This window comes from Panthera uncia (genome assembly GCF_023721935.1).
Source record: "Panthera uncia isolate 11264 chromosome B3 unlocalized genomic scaffold, Puncia_PCG_1.0 HiC_scaffold_1, whole genome shotgun sequence".
Taxonomy (NCBI): Eukaryota; Metazoa; Chordata; class Mammalia; order Carnivora; family Felidae; genus Panthera; species Panthera uncia.
This window is the reverse complement of record NW_026057582.1, coordinates 35,749,918-35,769,542: the sequence shown is the minus strand read 5'-3', so window position 1 is coordinate 35,769,542 and position 19,625 is coordinate 35,749,918. Positions and strand designations below refer to the sequence as shown.

Genomic DNA, 19,625 nt, shown 5'->3' with positions numbered 1-19,625 from the left:
TTTTTGGGACAGAGAGAGACAGAGCATGAATGGGGGAGGGGCAGAGAGAGAGGGAGACACAGAATCGGAAGCAGGCTCCAGGCTCCGAGCCATCAGACCAGAGCCCGACGCGGGGCTCGAACTCACGGACCGCGAGATCGTGACCTGGCTGAAGTCGGACGCTTAACCGACTGCGCCACCCAGGCGCCCCGAGAGGATTTTTTTTTTAATGTTGATTTATTTTTGAGAGAGAGAGAGAGAGGGCGCAAGCAAGAGAGGGCCAGAGAGAGAGAGGGAGGCACAGAATCTGAAGCAGGCTCTGAGCTGTCAGCACAGAGCCCGACATGAGGCTGGAACCCATGAACCACAAGACCATGACCTGAACTGAAGTCAGATGCCCAATCAATTAAGCTGCCCAGGCTTTCCAAGGAGAGGATTTTTGATAAAAACAGAAGGTTTAAAGGTTTGTAGCAGATTTTCCTCCCTTTTCTGATATTAACTATCAACAGCTTTAAACGTTAGATGATACCATAAAATACGATCATTTTCATCGTCAAAGAAATGCTTTATATATAGGAAATTCTTACTTTTTTCCTGTTCAATTCTAATCTCTCTTGAAAAAAGTCATTAATAGCAGTGTTTCCCTCCAGACGTTTCAAGGGTCTTTTTTGTTCCCTCTGCCTTTCTTCCATTTGGGAGAATTCTCCAGCGGCTTCTTCAGAGTGGCCACGTAGCTGCTCCAGCCGTTTGGTGAGCATCTGGATTTCCTGCTGCAGACCTGCTGTCCTCTGTAGGGAGAAAAGGATAGACAAAGCTCCCGACGGTCTGTGACCTCTATTTCAATTCAAAACTATGTGTGAGGTCTACTGACACTGACATTGTGCTGACATTACATTACTAAATAGGTGAATGGGGAAGACTTCTAAGATTTGACATGTAGAAGCTGGTTTTAGAAAAAGAAATCGAAAGGTGTGATATACAAAATCAGACATTTTAGTTAGCATTGAGAAATAAAATTGTGTAATGAATTTTAAGCAAAAAGTAAAAGAAAAAAATGGAACTCCCCAACAAACAGACTGAGCGGATTTTATCGACACACTGAATTTAAGCAGGTTCTAACTTTGTTTGAATTTTAGGGCGAAGAGGCATGAAATTTTACTAAAATCATGTGGACGTGACAAGGAGATATATAGCCACTTAAACTTGCCGGTTCAATCTTTTGATAGACTCGGCCAGTATATTCAAACAAATGACTGACTTGACAATATATTTTACCCCATTGACTGAACTGACCAGTATTTAGTCATGATGGACACATATATATCTTCACCATACCACTATTTTTTTTTTTTTTTTGAGAGAGAGAGAGCAGGTGAGGGGCAGAGAAAGAGGGAGACACAAAATCCGAAGCAGGCTCCAGGCTCCGAGCTGTCAGCACAGAGCCTGACACAGGGCTTGAACCCACAAACCGCGAGATCATGACCTGAGAGGAAGTCGGACGTTTGACCGACTGAGCCACCCAGGCACCCCACCACACCACTATCTTTAAGCTAGCATTCGTTGACCTTCCACTGAACTGTAGTAAGCATTTATCATGTATTAATCCATTTAATCCTTACCACTCTGTGAGACAGGAACTGTGCCCTCCCAGTCCCCACCCCGCCCCTCTCCACCAAATTTTACAAATGAAACCGAGGTACAGAGAGGATAAGGAACCGGCCCAAGAGCACACAGCTGGCAATGGCTCAGCTGGGATTCATACTGGGGCCCTCTACTTTTCACAAATACACTATACTACCTCTGCTGTAATAATGGACATCCTCTTCCCTTTTATATTGTAGTAATAAAAATGAAATCAAAATTAAAATTCAGAGCCACGGAATTTATTAACTCGGCTAATATAAAAAAATCCACATGTTAAAAGAAACAAATCTGAAAGGGTGGCTTGTCTGTCAATACACTTAACAGACTTCCAAGATTGCTCCTTTGCACCAACTTCCTGAACCCTCTCTTTCGCAGCTTCCTCCGTGGCTAGTGTGGGGACAACACTGGTGCTCAGAAGAGTAGCCAACCGACTGAGGAATTTCTGACAGTAACATCGCGCAGTTTTTGTTTCCCAGACGGAAGGATACAAAGGTCTGTCCAACTCATATTTTTGTTTTTCCTTCTGGATTGAATCTTGCTGACATTTATCCCAAATTTTCTTCCCATCTTTTGGTCCTTCAGAGTGAAAAATGTTGTCTCTCTCCAAGTTCTTGGTCAGGATAGCTTCCCCTATATCCTAAACGTGCCAACACACGTGAAACTTCCCATTTGGAATTTAATATGGAGACATTGACTTCCTTTTGTTTTCTTGAAATAGAAATATAGTCATAATACAAGACTTCAGGAGAAAGGTCTTCCAAAGAAGTAAAGAGTTATGGAGTCATAAGACAGACGAGGGCATGCTCAAAAGAGCAAACTGGAATATCAAGAGGTATTAAAATGACTGTACGAAGAAATTGTTTTGAGAACACAGGAAATTTAGCTTAGAGAAGCAGCTAACCAAATAGCCTCAGTTATGAAGTTACACTCTTAATAGAAAATTCTGGGGGTACCTGGGTGGCTCAGTTGGTTAAGCATCTGACTCTTGGTTTCAGCTCAGGTCATGATCTCACAGTTTGTGGGTTCGAGCCCTGCAGTGGGCTCTGTGCTGACAGCTCAGAGCCTGGAGCTGCTTCAGATTCTGTGTCTCCCTCTTTCTCTGTCCCTCCCCCACTCGTGTTCTGCCTCTCTCTCTCTCAAAAATAAATAATAAACATTAAAAATGTAAAACAAAAAAAAAGAGAAAATTCTGAGCTAGTAAATGTAGAAGGAATGATAGAAATTTAAAAATCAGCATTTTCTATCTAATGAAATAACTGATTCAGGCAAGGACCGTCAATGAATGCTAAGACACTTAATGAAAAGTTGGGAGGGCAACAGATACTTCTACAAAGACTTCATCATGGTTCTATAACATCACTTAGTAACCACAACTTTGACTATGTAGATGTATAGATGTAGAAATGAAAGAAGTCACACCTCTTTCCCCCAACCTTTCCCTTGTACTCCTGTAATCATCCTGCTTCCATTATAAATAGTCAGGGCTAAAAAAAAAAAAAAAAAAAAAAAAATGCTGTACTTCTTCCCTGGCTCCCATCCTCCGACATTCTTCTATAAAACCTCTACTCATCCGGTGAATTGCTTTCTACTAGTGACCAGGCTCATCTCTTCCTTCTAAACCCAACTCATGCCGTAATTCTAGATTTCAGGGTCAAATGTAGATGACCTGCCAGTTTAGCTTTGTGATTTCTGTGCCTCGGTTTCAATGACTTTTGCCTACACCGCCCTTCAACACACATTCAGAGCCCAAAATCCAGCTGCTGGCAGCAGCAGGAGGTAACTCACACCAGAAATGTAAAACACCGACATTTCATTCTCTTATCACCACCGCTCCTCCCAGGTCTCGCTCAGCTCCAATCCCTTTTACGGTTCTATCACAGAGGTCTTAGATCCACCTTGTGATTACTCTCTGTACCTCAGAAAGGCTTTCGGTCAACCATACTGCACAGCTTCCTTTGATTCCCCCCCCACACACCCCCACGCCCCCCCATTCCCCATCCCCCCAGGATCAGAAGCAGACCAACAACCTACTAAACATTTGCCAATTATCTCTCAGAGTAACACGAGGTCTTGCAAATCCTGTTTTTTGAAAAATCAATATTTATTCTCACCTTCATCATGAAACTATCCAAGGAATCTTCTTGTCCTTTCATATTCATATGATGGGTGAATCCATTAGCACCTGCTAACTTTTTCTCCAAAAGGCCTGCTTTCCGCTCTGCCTTTTCTCTTTCAGACAGATGGACTCTGTGTAAAATATTGGTGGGTAACAATATCATGAAACCAACTCAATTTTCAAACTTCAATTAAAAATAATTAAAGTTGGGGTGCCTGGGTGGCTCAGTCGGTTAAGCATCTGACTTTGGCTCAGGTCATGATCTCATGGCTTGTAGGTTCGAGCCCCTTGTCGGGCACTGTGCTCACAGCTCAGAGCCTGGAGCCTGCTTCAGATTCTGTGTTTCCCTCTCTCTCTCTCAGCCAGCCCCCATCTCAAAAATAAATAAACATTAAAAAAAAAATAATGAAAGAGAGCACCTGGGTGGTTCAGTCGGTTGAGCGTCCAACTCTTGATTTCAGCTCAGGTCATGATCTTGCGGTTTGTGATTTCGAGCCCCATGTGGGGCTCTGCGCTGACAGTGCAGAGCCTGCTTGGGATTCTCTCTTTCTCTCCCTCTCTCTGACCCTCCCCTGCTCTCTCTCAAAATAAAGTTCTAAAAAATAATAATCATTAAATAAGCAATCCCCACTTAAAATATATTAAATATATGTATCAAGTTAGAAATGTACTTTTGCAAAGAGCTGTGCGGTTACCCAACTATTTTTAGGGAGAAACTAGAAATGGCAGAGAAATAGAGATGAAAACAATCCAGTGCTAGGTCCTCTAGTAGTTCCCCTGGGGAAGGTTAATTTTTAAACCGTCCTTTTCACGGGGAAATTTGAGCATGAATATCTGCCTGCCACTATTAGTAACATTGTGATGACCAGGAGGTTCCACAGAGGTACGAGGACTCCTGTTTTAATAATATCTGATGGCTCTTCCACTGGGATTTAATGGAGGAAAGGGAATTCGAATAATGATGCAGCAATAGAGAAGAACATATGTAAAAACTTGTTTTATTATCAAATATACAAATAGCTAATTATTTGGTGTGTGTGTGTGTGTGTGGGTGTGTGTGTGTGTGTGTTTGGTTCTTGTTTTGATTACCTATCAATTGCTAGGTATTGTTAATATTTTCTACCCTGTACCCATAGCTAGGTCAAAGTTTCAGCCGATCTTCCATATTTTTGTTTGTTGCTGTTTGTGTATTTGTGACCCTCTCCTGTCTAAGAATTGCAGCTTACAGAATTAGTGAATTTGAGTCAGGTTAAAAGAAATTACCTGTATTATCCAAACAGAAATTTTTAATCGAAAAGATTATATTAGAGGGGCGCCTGGGTGGCTCAGTCAGTTAAGCGTCTGACTTTGGCTCAGGCCATGATCTCATGGTTTGCAGGTTCGAGCCCCACGTTGGGCTCTGTGCTGACAGCTTGGAGCCTGGAGCCTGCTTCAGAGTCTGTGTGTGTCTCTCTCTCTCTCTGCCCCTCCCTGTTCATGATCTGTTTGTCTCTCTCTCCCAAAAATAAACACATTAAAAAATTTTTTTAAAAAGATTATATTAGAGACATGCAGGAGACACTCAAAAGGTCTAACACACCTAAAACTGTAGGCCTAGAGTGAGAGTAGAGACAGAATGGGAAAAAACAATATTTGAAAAAATAATTCCCAAGACTCCATACCTGATGAAAGACATAATTGATAGATTCAGTAAGTTCTTTATATCCTAAGCAGGACAGATACAAAGAAAGCCACACTAAGACACATCATAGTCAAATTGCTACCAATAAAAAGCACACCTTATTACCTCCAAAGGCACAGCAATAAGACTGATAAATAACTTTTCAACAGAAACTATAGATGTCAGAAGATAACCAGATGACATCTTAGAGTGCTGAAAGAAAAAAATACTGGCAACCCCAAATTTTGTACTCAGTAACACAAACCAAAACAAAAAATGACCTTCAAAAAATGGAAATGAAATAATATAGTTTCAGAAGAAGAAGAAAAAACAGAAAGACTGTCAGAAGACATGCTTTATAGGAAACACTAGAGGAGGTTCCAGTCCAAGATGGTGACATGGGAAGACCCTGGGCTCACCTCTTCCATGGAGGCACCAGGTCTACATCGATCTGTACAGCAATTCTGCCCTAGGGGGAGCTGAGGGCTGACTGAGCAGCTTCTGTACAACAGAGGATGGTGAGACCACATGGAGAGGCAGGACAGACAGAGTAGCCGATACCCCTGCAAGCTCCGGGTCACTGGCCCACACCAGGTCCAGATGCCCTGGGGCTTGGAGGGAAAGCTGAAGGTTGGAAAAGCAACTGGAATGTGGAGGAACTGGCCCCGGAACCTTGCCCAGTGGTGAGAGAGCTGTTGGAACTCTCTGGGTAGCATAGTCTGTGCTCCCCCTCTACCACGGTGGGGATGTGGATGGGAGCAGGGTTCCAAACCCCTCGTTGGCCTGCCACCCCAGCGAGCCTGGGCCCACTGGGTCCTGGGCCCATACCAGCCCCAGACACCCTGGGGCATGGAGGAGAAGCCACGGTTTAAAAGAGCAGCTAGGGTGTAAAGGAGCTAGGTCTAGAATCTCGCTAGGCAGTGAGGGAACAGGTAAAGCTTTTGCTGGGTCACAGGGGCTGGGGAGCACCATGGTTTACCTTCCCCTTCTACCTGGATGGTGCAGATAGGACAGGGTCCAGGCTCCATGGCCAGCCTGTCATGTCAACAAGCCCCATGCCCCTGGCCCACACCAGCCTCAGACACCGTGGGGTACAGAAAAGCCACAGTTTAAAAGAGGAACCAAATATAAAAAAGCCAGTCCTAGAACTCTAACAGACAGCAGGGGGACCTGCTAGAACTCTCCAGGTTGAAAGGGCTGGTGAGCACCACAGTTATGTTCCCCATCCAACTTGATAATGTGGACGGGAACAAGGTCCAGGCGCCATAGCCAGCCTACCACCTCAGTGAGCCCCAGGCCCCTAGCCCGCCAACCCCAGCTGTCACACAAAGATGGCCCCAGCATGACACACACTGGGACACCCCTGGTCCAGCACTCACTATGGCTCCAACCATCCTGCCAAGGTGACACAGTCACAAAGCACCTCCTTGGAAAATTCCAGGCCTACACCACTTCAACTCCAGATAGCTTGCTAGGGGACCCCTGACACAGAGCACTCTGGGACCTCTTAGCTAATGCCTACTTTGGCTCCAGCTGCCTTGCTAAGATGTCCCGTGCATGGAGCACCCTGGGAACCCCCAGCCCATGTTCACTTTAGCTCCAGCTGACCTGCCAAAACACCTCCTGCATGGAGCACCCTGAGACCCCAAGCCCACCCCTCACCTCGGCTCCAGCCATCCCACCAGGGAGCCCTCTGTACAGAATATCCTGGGACAACCTGGCCCATGCCGGCCTCCGTTTTAATCACCCCAATAGGGCACACTCTTCACTGAACACCTCAGGACACCCTAGCTTTCACCTACTTCTGCTTCAGGTATCCTCCCAGGCTGATCCTGTGCAGCACATGCCTCACCTCAGTTCCAGACATCCCACTGGGACACTTCCTACATGAGGTGCCCCTGGACCCTTGGGCCATGCCCTCCTGTGGCTCCAGCTGCCCTGCCAGGGCACTCTGTGTGAAGGACCCCAGGACCCACTGGCTTGAGCTCACTTCAGCTTCAGCTGTCCTGCTGGGACACCTTCTACACAGAGTCCTGGGACCACCCAGGCCCAGACTCACTTCCGCTCCAGCCATCCCACCAGGGTAGCCACAGCATGGAATGCACTGGGACTCGAGCCCATGAAGACACAGTTCCAGCCAGCCAGCCAAAGGCACCAGCCACATACAGTCTACACAGAAGATGACCATATACAAGACCATTCCTGCAAGTTTAGGAGAAGTAGCTGTTCCATCTAATTCATAGAAACAAACACAGACAGTCCAGCAAAATGAGGAAACAGAGGAATATGCTCTGAATAAATGAACAAGACAAAACCCCAGAAAAAGAACTAAATGAAATGGAGATAAGCAATATGCCTGCTACAGAGTTTAAAGTAATTATCATAAAGATGCTCACCAGACTGGAAAGAAGAGTAGACTCAGTGAGAACTTCAATAAAGAGATAGAAAACATAAAGAGAACCAATCAGATTTGAAGAATACAATAACTAAAATGAAAAATACATTAGAAGGCAATCAACAGTAGATTAGAGAATACAGAAGAATATATCAGCAATCTGGAAGATAGGGTAATGGAAATCACCCTAGCTGAACAGCCAAAAGAAAAAATAATCTATTTTTAAAGAGGATAGGGTACCTGGGTAACTCAGTCAGTTAAGCAACTGACTCTGGATTTTGGATCAGGTCATGATCTCACAGTTCATGAGTTTGAGCCCCATGTCAGGCTCTGTGCTGACAGCCCGCTTGGGATCCTCTCTCTCCCCCACCCCTCTCTCTCTGCCCCTCCCCTGCTCACTCTCTCTCTCTCTCAAAATAAGTAAAATAAACTTAAAACAAAAAGAGGATATGTTAAGGGATCTCTTGAATAACATCAAGCAAGCAAACATTCACATAATAGGGGTCTCAGAAGAAGAAAGGGGAAAAAATTTTATTTGAAGAAATAATAGCTGAAAAATTCCTTAACTGGAGAAAGGAAACAAACTTCCAGATTCAGGAATCACAGAGAGCTCCAAACAAGATGACTTAAGGAGGTCCATATCACCAACACATAATAAAATAATTAAATGTCAAAGTTTAAAGATAAAGAGAGATTTTAAAAGCAGCAAGAGAGAAGCAACTAGTTACATACAAGGGAAACCCCATAGGCTATCAGCTGATTCTGCAACAAAAACTTTGCAGGCCAGAAAGGAGTGGCATATATTCAAAGAGCAGAAAGGAAAAAAACCTACAACCAAGAATATGCTACCTGTCAAGGTTATCATTCAGAATTGAAGAAGAGATAAAGAATTTCCTAAACAGGGGTGCCTGGGTGGCATAGTCAGTTAGTATCTGACTCCTGATTTTGGCTCAGGTCATGGTCTCATGGTTTGTGAGATCGAGCCCCACATCAGGCTCTCAGCTAACAGTGTGGAGCCTGCTTGGGATTCTCTCTCTCTCTCTCTCTCTCTCTCTCTCTCTCTCTCTTTCTGATCTTCCTTCCCCTCTCCCCCAAATAAATAAACTTAAAAAAAAAAGAGTTACCCAGACAAACAATAGTTAAAGTTTATCACCACCAAACCAGCTTACAATAAATGTTAAAGGGGCTTTGTTAAGTAGGAAAAAAAAGGTTATAATTAGAAGTAAGACAATTATGAATAAGAAGATACAAAATATATGACAGCATATACATAAGATGTGGAGGAGAGTAAAAAATAAGTTCTTTTAGAATGTGTTCAAATTTCAATCAATTTACTATAAACTGCTAAAAACTTAGGGTCCTATATATGAACCTCAAGGTAACCACAAACTCAAAACCTATGATGAATACACAAAAAATAGAGAAAAAGAATTCAGGCATAACACTACAGAGAGTCATCAATCACAGGGAAAGACAGTTTGAGAGGAAGAGACAGAATAACTACAAAAATAACCAGAAAACAACAAAATGAAAATAAGTACATACTTATCAATAATTACTTTCAATGTAAATGGTCTAAGTTTTCAAATCCAAAGACAAAGGTTGGCAGCTAGATTAAAAAAAAAAAAGAGCTATCTATATGCTGCCTACAAGGCACTCACTTCAGACTTAAAGGCTTACACAGACTGAAAGTGAAAGGATAGAGAAAGATACACCATGCAAATAGAAATGAGAGAAGAAAAAAAGCCAGGATAGCAATAGTTATAACAGACAAAATAGACTTTAAAACAAAGATTGTAAGTAGAGATAAAGAAGGGCATTACATAAAGATAAAGTGGTCAATCCACCAAGAGTATATAATGACTGTAAATATCTATACACCCAAAATTGGAGCTTAAATACATAAAGAAAACATTAGCAGACATAAAGGGAGAAATTAACAGTAGTACAATAATAGTAGAGAACTTTAACACCTCACTCACATCAATGGATAGATCATCCAGGCATAAAATCAATAAGGAAACAGTGTCTTTGAATTACATATTAGACCAGATGGACTTAACAGATATATACAGAACATTCTATCCAAAACAACACTATACATTCCTTTCAAGAGCCTATGGAACATTCTCCAGGATAGATCACACATTAGGCCACAAGGCATGTCTCAATAAATTTAAGAAGATTGAAATCATATCATGCATCTTTTCTGACCACAATGGTATGAAATTAAAAGAATCATAAGAATGTACTAGAAAAAAACACAAATGGAGGCTAAACAACACGCTGCTAAACAGTCAATAGGTCAATTTAAAAAAATCAAAGAGGAAATAAAAAAATACGTGGAGACAAATGAAAATGAAAACACTATGGTCCAAAATTTTGAGGACACAATGAAAGCAGTTTTAAGACAGAAATTTACAGCAGTACAGGTCCACCTCAAGAAACACACAAACACAAAATCTCAAATAAACAACCTAATCTTATACCTAAAGGAACTAGAAAAAGAAGAACAAAGTCCAAGTTTAGTAGAAGGAAGGAAATAATAAAGATTTAAATAGAAATAAATGAAATAGAGACAAAAAAGAAAGAGAGAAAGAAAGAAAAAAGAAAGGATCAGTGAAACCGAGAACTATTACTTTGAAAAGATAAATAAAACATTGATAAACCTTTAACTGGACTCATCAAGAAAAAAAGAGAGAAGACACAAACAAATAAATCAGAAATGAAAGAGGAGAAGAAACAATAGACATGACAAAAATAAAAAGGATTATAGGAGACTACTCAAAAAATCATATGCCAAAAAATTGGACAACCTAGAAGAAACGTATCAATTCCTAGAAACATATAATTTTCCAAAACTGAATCAGGAAGAAATAGAAAATCTGAACAGATTACTAGTAACAAAATTTAATCAGTAATAACAAAATTTTAAAAATCTCTGAACGAACAAAAGTCTAGGACCAGATAGATTCACAGGTGAATTCTACTAAACATTTAAAGAAGAGTTAATGTCTATTCTCCTCAAAATATTCCAAAAAACAGAAGAGGGAGGAAAGCTTCCAAATATGAGTCCTGATACCAAAATCAGACAAAGACACTACATAAAAAGAAAACTATAGGCTAATATCCCTGATGAACATAGATGCAAAAATTCCCCCCAAATAGGAGCAAATTGCATTCAAAAATACATTGAGGGGAGCCTGTGTGGCTCAGTTGGTTGAGCATACAACTCTTGATTTCGGTTCAAGTCATGATCCTGATTGCAGATCATGGGTTTGTGGGATCAAGAGCTGTGTCAGGCTCCACACTGAGCAAGGAGCTTGTTTAAGATTCTCTCTTCACCTCTGTGTCCCTCACCCATTCTCTCTCTCTCTCCCTCACTCTCTCTCTCATTCTCAAAAGTAAAATTAAAAAAATACATTGAGGGGCGCCTGGGTGGCTCAGTCAGTTGAGCGACCGACTTCCGCTCAGGTCATGATCTCACGGTTGGTGAGTTCAAGCCCCGCATCGGGGTCTGTGCTGACAGCTCAGAGCCTGGAGCCTGCTTCTGATTCTGTGTCTCCCTCTCTCTCTGCCCCTCCCCCACTCATGCTCTGTCTCTCTGCGTCTCAGAAATAAATAAACATTAAAAAAATTAAAAAAAAAATACATTCAAAGGGTCATCCACCATGATCAAGTGGGATTTATTCTGGGGGTGTAAGGATGGTTCACATTCATGAATCAATGTGATAAACCACATCAACAAAATGAAGGATTAAAATCATATGATCATCTCAATGGATGAAAGAAAAGCATCTGATAAAATCCAATACTCATTCATGATAAAAGCTCTCAATAAAGTGGGTTTAGAGGGAACACACCTCAACATAATAAAGGCCATATAAAAAAAAAAAAAGAAAAAAACCACAGCTAACATCCTACTCAATGGTAAAAAAAAAAAAAAAAATATGCGAGCTTTTCCTCTAAGATCAGGAGCAAGACAAGGATGTCTATTCTCACCACTTTTATTCAACATAGTGCTAGATGTTCTACCAACAGCAATCAGACAAAAGAAAGAAAGAGAAAGAAAGAAAGAAAGAAAGAAAGAAAGAAAGAAAGAAAGAAACAGAAAGAAAGGAAGGAAGGAAGAGAAAGAAAGAAAAGGCATCCAAATTAGTAAGGAAAAAGTTAAACTGTCACTATTTGCAGATAACATGATACTATATATATAAAACCTTAAAGACTCCAACAATAAACTATTAGAAATAAAAAATAAAGTCAGTAAAGTTGCAGGATACAAAATTAATACACATAAGTCGATTGCATTTCTATACACTAATAAAGTAGCAGATAGAGAAATTAAGAAAATAATCCCATTTATAATTATACCAAAAAGAACAAAATATCCAGGAATAAACTTAGCCAAGGAGGTGAAAAATCTGTACTCTGAACACTGTAAAACATTGACAAAAAGAAATTGAAGATGACACAAATGGGACGATATTCCATGCTCATGGATTGGAAGAATTAATATTGTTAAAATGCCTATACTATCCAAAGCAATCTATATATTTAATGCAATCCCTATCAAAATACCAATGGCATTTTTCACAGGACTTGAGCAAATAATAGTAAAGTTTGTATGGAACCACAAAAGACCTTGAATAGTGGATCTTCACATGAAAAAGAATGAATTTGAACTCCTAACCCCTAACTCACATCATATACAAAAATTAGTCAAAAATTTTCAGAGATATAAATTTAAGTGTTAAGACTATACATCTTAAAAAGAAAATATATGCGTCAATCTTTGTGACCCTGGATCAGGCAATGGTTTCTTAGATATGACACCAAGTCTCAAGTGACAAAAAATAAACTTCCATCCAAATTAAAATACTTTGTGCTCCAAAGGACACCATTAAGAACATGAAAAGACTGAGCCAGGCTCAGAGGGACATGTGACCCCTGATCTCGGGGTTAGGAGTTCAAGCCCCACATAGAGTATAGAGATTACTTAGAGAAAAAAAAAAAAAAGTGAAAAGACAACCCACAGATGGGAGAAAATACCTGCCCGTCATATGTCTGATAAGGGTCCAGTGTCCAGAACACATAAAAAACACACCTCAAAAATAAAAAGACAAATAACCCAATTGAAAATTGGGCAAAGGATGTGAATAGATATTTCTATAAAGAAGATACACAAATGGCCAATAAGCACATGAAAAGATGCTCAACATCTTTAGCCTTACAGAAATGCAAATTAAAATCACAGTAAGATACGACTTCCTATCCACTAGAACGGCTATCATAGAAAAGACGAACAATAACAGATGTTGGTGAGGATGTGGAGTAACCGGAATCCTCAAACATTGCTGGTGGGAATGTAAAACGTGTAACTGCCTTGGAAAATAGTCTGGAAGTGCCTCAAAAGTAAACAGAGTTACTTTATGACTCAGCCATTCTACTCCCAAGGCATATACCCAACAGGAATGAAGCATACAGTCATGTAAAACTCACACGAGAATGGTCACAGGAGCGTTATGCATAAAGTCACCCCCAACAAAGGAAACAAGCCAATGTCCATCAACGGATGAATGCATAAACAAACTGTGGTATATTCATACAATAAAATATTATTCAGCCATAAAAAAGAGTGAAGTATGCTGATTCATGGTTCAACATGGATTAACCTTAAAAACATTGTGCTAAGTGACGTGAGACACAGGCCATATATTGTATGACTGCATTCATGGAAAATGTCCAGAAAAACAAGTCCATAGAGAAAGAATGTAGACTGGTGGTTGTCAGAATGGGGAGTAACTGAAAATAGGCATGGGGTTTCTTTGAGGGGTGATTAAAAATGTTCTGGAATTAGTGGTAATGATCGCACAATCTTGTGAATATATTAAAAACTACTGGGGCACCTGGGTGGCTCAGTCAGTTGAGCAACCGACTTCGGGTCAGGTCATGATCTTGCAGTTTATGGGTTCGAGCCCCACGTCGGGCTCTGTGCTGGCGGCTCAGAGCCTGGAGCCTGCCTCGGATTCTGTGTCTCCCTCTCTCTGCCCCTTCCCTGCTCATGCTCTGTCTCTCTGTCTCTCAAAAATGAATAAACATTAAAAAAATAAAAGAAAAGAAAAACTACTGAATTGCATACTTTAAAGGGGTGCATTTTTTTCTTTTTTTATTGAAGTACAATTGACTAAAAGGGTGAATTTTAATGGTATGTGAATTACATCTCTATAAAAACATCTTTTTTAGGGGCACCTGGGTGGCTCAGTTGGTTAAGCGTCCAACCAGGTCATGATCTCATGGTTTATGAGTTCAAGTCCTGTATCACACTCTGAGCTCAGAGCCTGGAGCTTGCTTCAGATTCCGTGTCTCCCTCTCTGTCTGCCCCTCCCCCTCTTGTGTTGTCTCTCTCTCATTCTTTCCTTCTCTCTCCCTCTCAAAAATAAATATTTTAAAAATGTCTTTTTTTATTTTTTTATTATTTATTTATTTATTTATTTATTTTTTTTTAACAGGCTCCAGGCTCTGAGCAGTCAGCACAGAGCCCAACGCGGGGCTCGAACCCACGGACTGTGAGATCATGACCTGAGCTGAAGTCGGCCGCCCAACTGACTGAGCCACCCAGGCGCCCCTAAAAAAAAATGTCTTTTTTTAAACATAATAATTTTGAGTCAGGTATTACATGAAATTCTACTAGTTTTAAATTCTGTGATCCATCAGGAATATGGAGTTTATATACTATTTGCAAACTTATGACAAATGAGATGTTTGAAAACTAGAACATTTCCTACCTTAGATTGTTTTCCAGTTCTATAATTTTTTCAGTTAGATCCCAGTTGCCTCTTTCAAGATTCTGAATATTGGTGTTTTTCAAAGATTTAATTCTGGTTAGAGAAGCGATAAGTTCCTCTAGGTCCTTGATATCCTCTTTCAGGGACATTATCTGGGAAGACTGATGCACGTTATTTCGTTTGTAACTTTCTAGCTCACTCTTCATCTCTTGCAATGAAGTTTCTTTTATGAAGAGCTTGTTTTGAAGGTTTCTTAGCTATTCAGAAAGGGAAAATGTTACTTAAAATCATAATGTTGGTTTTAGAAAAATTCATGACTTTAAATCATTATGGATATTTCAGTTATAACTTATACAATAAAATGAAGATTCTCAAATCTCCTAACAGTATATTCCAGTGTTACACCCATTTTTTTTTTTAAGTTTACTTATTTATTTTGAAACAGAAAGCAAGAGTTGGGGAGGGGCAGAGAGAGAGAGGGAGAGAAAGAATCCCAAGCAGGGTCTGCAGTAACAGCACAGATCCCATGAGCCTGAGATCATGACCTGAGCCAAAATCAAGAGTTGGACTTTCAATAAAAAAAAAAAAAGAGTTGGACTCTCAACTGACTGAGCCACCCAGGCGCCCCTGAAGAGTGTAATTTTTTTAAACATTTATTTATTTATTTTGAGAGATAGAGAGAGAGGGAGAGAGAGGATCCCAAGCAGCTCTGTGCTGCTGTCAGCACAGAGCCCACGTGGGGCTCGATCCCATGAACACTGAGATCATGACCTGAGCCTTTAAATCAAGAGTCAGACCCTTAACCGACTGAACCACCCAGGGACTCCTGAAGCAGCATAATTAAACAACAATAACAACCACAACAACAACAAAAACCATTAAAATGACAAATAGGGTTTAGAATAAGCGATTTTATTCTCATCAACATTAAAGTTGTTCAAATTTTGTTGTGAGAGTAAATCACACCAATAATGAATTCTATGATGCCTAGCAGAAAAGAAACACTTAATGCTTTGGCCGTAGACGTGTTACTTTATGTTGGTTGTGAAGGGGAGTATGTTCAGAAGCCTCTCTCCTTAAAAGCTATGTTTACACCACTTGTTTCCTGGCCTTATCTGTGCTCATCAGTGAAATGGTTGCATAGGAGAGTCAGGAGAAAGAATGAGGCTTATACTGACTATATATTATTTTAAAGCAAATAAAGGAAAGAAAAGATCATAAAGTTATGAAGAGAAGCAAGAGTGATGGCTTGCAAGAGAGGAAGCAACAGAAGACAGCCACAAACCGCTGAGAAAGACCAAAAAGAGATTGGAGAGGCAGAGTGCATGGCTGCTGTCAGGTGACTTATTTATCTTTTGGTAGCATTAAAAAATTTTTTTTTTTTTTAATTTTAGGAGTGCCTGGGTGGCTCAGTCGGTTGAGCATCTGACTTTCGCTCAGGTCATGATCTCGTGGTTTGTGCATTTGAGCCCCGTGTCAGACCCAGTGCTGACAGCTCAGAGCCTGGAGCCTGCTTCAGATTCTCTCTCCCTCTCTCTCTGCCGCTCCCCTGCTTGCACTCTGTCTGTCTCTCCCTCTCTCTCAAAAATAAATAAACATTAAAAATTGTTTAAATAATAAAATAAAATAAAAAATTTTAAATTTTAGAATGGAGAGCAAGTGGGGGAGGAGGCAGATGGAGAGAGAGAGAGAGAGAGAGAGAGAGAGAGAGAGAGAGAGAGAGAGAATCTTAAGCAGGATCCACATTCAGGGGGAAGCCTGATGCAGGACTTGATCCCATGACCCTGAGATCAAAACTGAGAGTCAGCTGCTCAACTGACTGGTCATTAGGGTGCCCCTTGGTATCATTTTTTAAACCTCTGCTCTTCTATCTGATAAGTGAAGAAAGTTCACTAGATGGAGAAAATTGAGGTACTGCTAATACTCAGGGGTCAGTTAACTTTTTTTTTAATGTTTATTTTAATATATATAGAGAGAGCTCACATGAGTGGGGGGAGGGGCAGAGAGAGAGCAAGAGAGAGAAGCCCAAGCAGGCTCCTCACTGTCAGTGCTGAGCCTCACGCAGGGCTGGATCCCACCAACCGTGAGATCATGACCTGAGCTGAAATCAAGTCAGATGCTTAACTGACAGAGCCACCCAGGTGCCCCAGGGGTCAATTAACTTTTGATTTAACCTAATTTGTTCAAATTTCTTAATAGGCTGTATAAGATCCTTATGAACTAGTAAGAGAGGAGGGAAAAGGGCAAATTAGATGTAACATTATAGGGGTGCCTGGGTGGTTCAGTCAGTTGAGCATCCGACTTCAGCTCAGGTCGCGATCTCATGGTCCGTGAGTTCGAGCCCCACGTCGGGCTCTGGGCTGATGGCTCAGAGCCTGGAGCCTGCTTCTGATTCTGTGTCTCCCTCTCTCTCTGTCCCTCCCCCATTCATGCTCTGTCTCTCTCTGTCTCAAAAATAAATAAATGTTAAAAAAAATTAAAAAAAAACTGCAAATGATTCTTCAATTATCTCAATAAAATTTTCAATTTTAAAATTAATAATAATGGGTTCTGACATATTTTTCCTTAGCAGGAAAATTTACATTGCCTCCATTCACCCCCTCCAGAACTAGCTGAATCCACCAGGTTTCTCCTATTTGCCTTATTACCAAGCTAAAGGAAGAGAAGCATCTTATCTGCATGAACACAGTCATATTGCCCTCACAAATAAAAATTTCTATGAAAAATCAAACTAAAAATACTGGCAAAACACACTAAATTTATTTTAGGACACCAGGCCTTATTATACATATTAGTAACATTTTTTTACAAGTTCTTTAACTCCTGTTTATTACTACAGCAGTGTACCTGACTATGCAAGAGTTTTAGTTCAACATCACAATGCCTAAATTAGACAATACAATCACCAACTGAATACTTTAATATTCATCACTTCTATATCTGGCTTTTCCTAAATATAGCCCTTCTTGCACCTGTGTCTCCATTATTGGGCAGAAACACATGATAATGTCCCACAAAGAAATGAAGTTGATTATAACAAAAAAATTTAAATGCATGCAGTGAAGAGAATAAACTGGCTTATCAAGACAATTGTGTTCCTGTGGAATTAAATAATAGGTTATTGGAAAAGAGAAAGATGACTCATGTTGAAGATATTCTGTTGAAATCACTGGACTCTTTTTTTTAAATAACTTTAGGGGCACCTGGGTTGCTCAGTTGGTTAAGTGTCTGACTTCAGCTCAGGTTACGATCTCAAGGTTCCTCATGGGTTTGTGAGCTCAAACCCCACATATGGCTTGCTGCTGTCAGCACAGAGCCCGCTTTGGATCCTCTGTCCCCCCCCCCCCCCCCCCCTTGCTTGTGTTCTCTCAAAAATAAATAAATAAATAAAACATTGAAATAACTTTAACACTGGGAAACCATGCAATAACAGTCACCAATTTTTATTAAATTCAGAAAATCCCAATAAGTGATAAAGAATACTTTTTTTTAATTTTTTTTTATTTTTTTTATTAAAAAAAATTTTTTTTTTTAACGTTTATTGATTTTTGAGACAGAGAGAGACAGAGCATGAACGGGGGAGGGTCAGAGAGAGGGAGACACAGAATCTGAAACAGGCCCCAGGCTCTGAGCTGTCAACACAGAGCCCGACGCGGGGCTCGAACTCACGGACCGCGAGATCATGACCTGAGCCAAAGTCGGACGCTTAACCGACCGAGCCACCCAGGCGCCCCTACGGAATACTTTTTAATACATATACTATCAAAAACCAAGTCAAAATGATATCTTGTAGAGCCTTTCATATGTGTTTTGATAAATAGATCAAACATACTTAAAGTTACCAATGACTTATGTACATGTAGAGAATTGCTTTTAAAAAGTACTTTGAAATTCTTGAAAATAACTTACATATTTTCTTTAGAGAAGGTTTAAAACCTATGATCTTTTGTTGACAATTTGGTTTAAAAGCCTTCTTTATGAATTAGGCATAGATAAACCTTAATCTACTCCAAATCTGAATTATCAAAAATCCCAAGGGACACCTGGATGGTTCAGTTGGTTAAGTGTCCAGCTTGGGCTCAGGTCATGATCTCGTGGTTTGTGCATTTGAGCCCCGTGTCAGACCCAGTGCTGACAGCTCAGAGCCTGGAGCCTGCTTCAGATTCTGTGTCTCCTCTCTCTGCCCCTGCCCTGCTCATGTTCTGTCCCTCTCTTAAAAATAAATAAACACTAAAGAAAAATTTTTTTTTAAATCTCTAACTTGTTAAATATTAGTAGTAAGTTATACTGCGGACAAGAACAATAATGTTACCCATACTAAAACTGCTAAGGTTTTCAGGGATTTGGCATTATATTTTTCCGTGGGGGGAAAGAAAAAAAGACAAATTAAGAAATCTCTCCAGTGTCATAAAATGGATTGCATTTATATAAACTCCACCACTTAAATTTAATCTCTATTCACTTCCATATACTAAAAGAGGGAAAAATTTAGAATAAATAGAATTAAAAGAAATATATTTATCTATATATCTGTATATTTATTTAAAATTTTTTTTACATTTATTTATTTTTGAGAGACAAGGTGAGACAAAGTGAGAGTGGGGGAGGGGCAGAGAGAGGGAGACACAGAATCTGAAACAGGTTCCAGGCTCTGAGCTGTCAGCACAGAGCCTGATGTGGGGCTTGAACCCACAAACCGTGAGATCATGACCTGAGCCGAAGTCGGACACTTAACCGACTGAGCCACCCAGGCGCCCCTGTATATTTATTTTTTTCATGTTTTTTTAAATTTTATTTTTGAGAGAGAAAGAGAGACAGAGCCCCACGTGGGGCTTGAACTCACCAGCCATGAGATCATGACCTGAGCCAAAGTTGGTCACTTAACCGACTGATCCACCAGGCACCCCTATGTTTATTTATTTATTTTTTAATGTTTATTTATTTTGTGAGAGAGAACGAGTGTGCATGAGTGTGAGCAGGGGAGGGACAGAGAGAGAGAGACAGACAGACAGAGAGAGAGAGACAGAGAGAGAATCCCAAGCAGGC

The 19,625-nt window shown here is 40.5% G+C and overlaps 1 protein-coding gene across 5 annotated transcripts in view; it reads right to left on the bottom strand.

Annotated features, from left to right (window-relative positions):
• Positions 1-19,625, bottom strand: part of LOC125908713 (coiled-coil domain-containing protein 170-like) — a 43,569-nt gene that overhangs the window by 11,442 nt on the left and 12,502 nt on the right. For all 5 annotated transcript variants that reach the window (XM_049611470.1, XM_049611466.1, XM_049611468.1 and 2 more), the window contains 3 exons: positions 14,580-14,836; positions 3,735-3,870; positions 567-767 (listed from right to left, as the gene is read on the bottom strand). In XM_049611470.1, the coding sequence (XP_049467427.1) occupies positions 567-767; positions 3,735-3,870; positions 14,580-14,836 (594 nt within the window). The remainder of the gene's footprint in view (positions 1-566; positions 768-3,734; positions 3,871-14,579; positions 14,837-19,625) is intronic.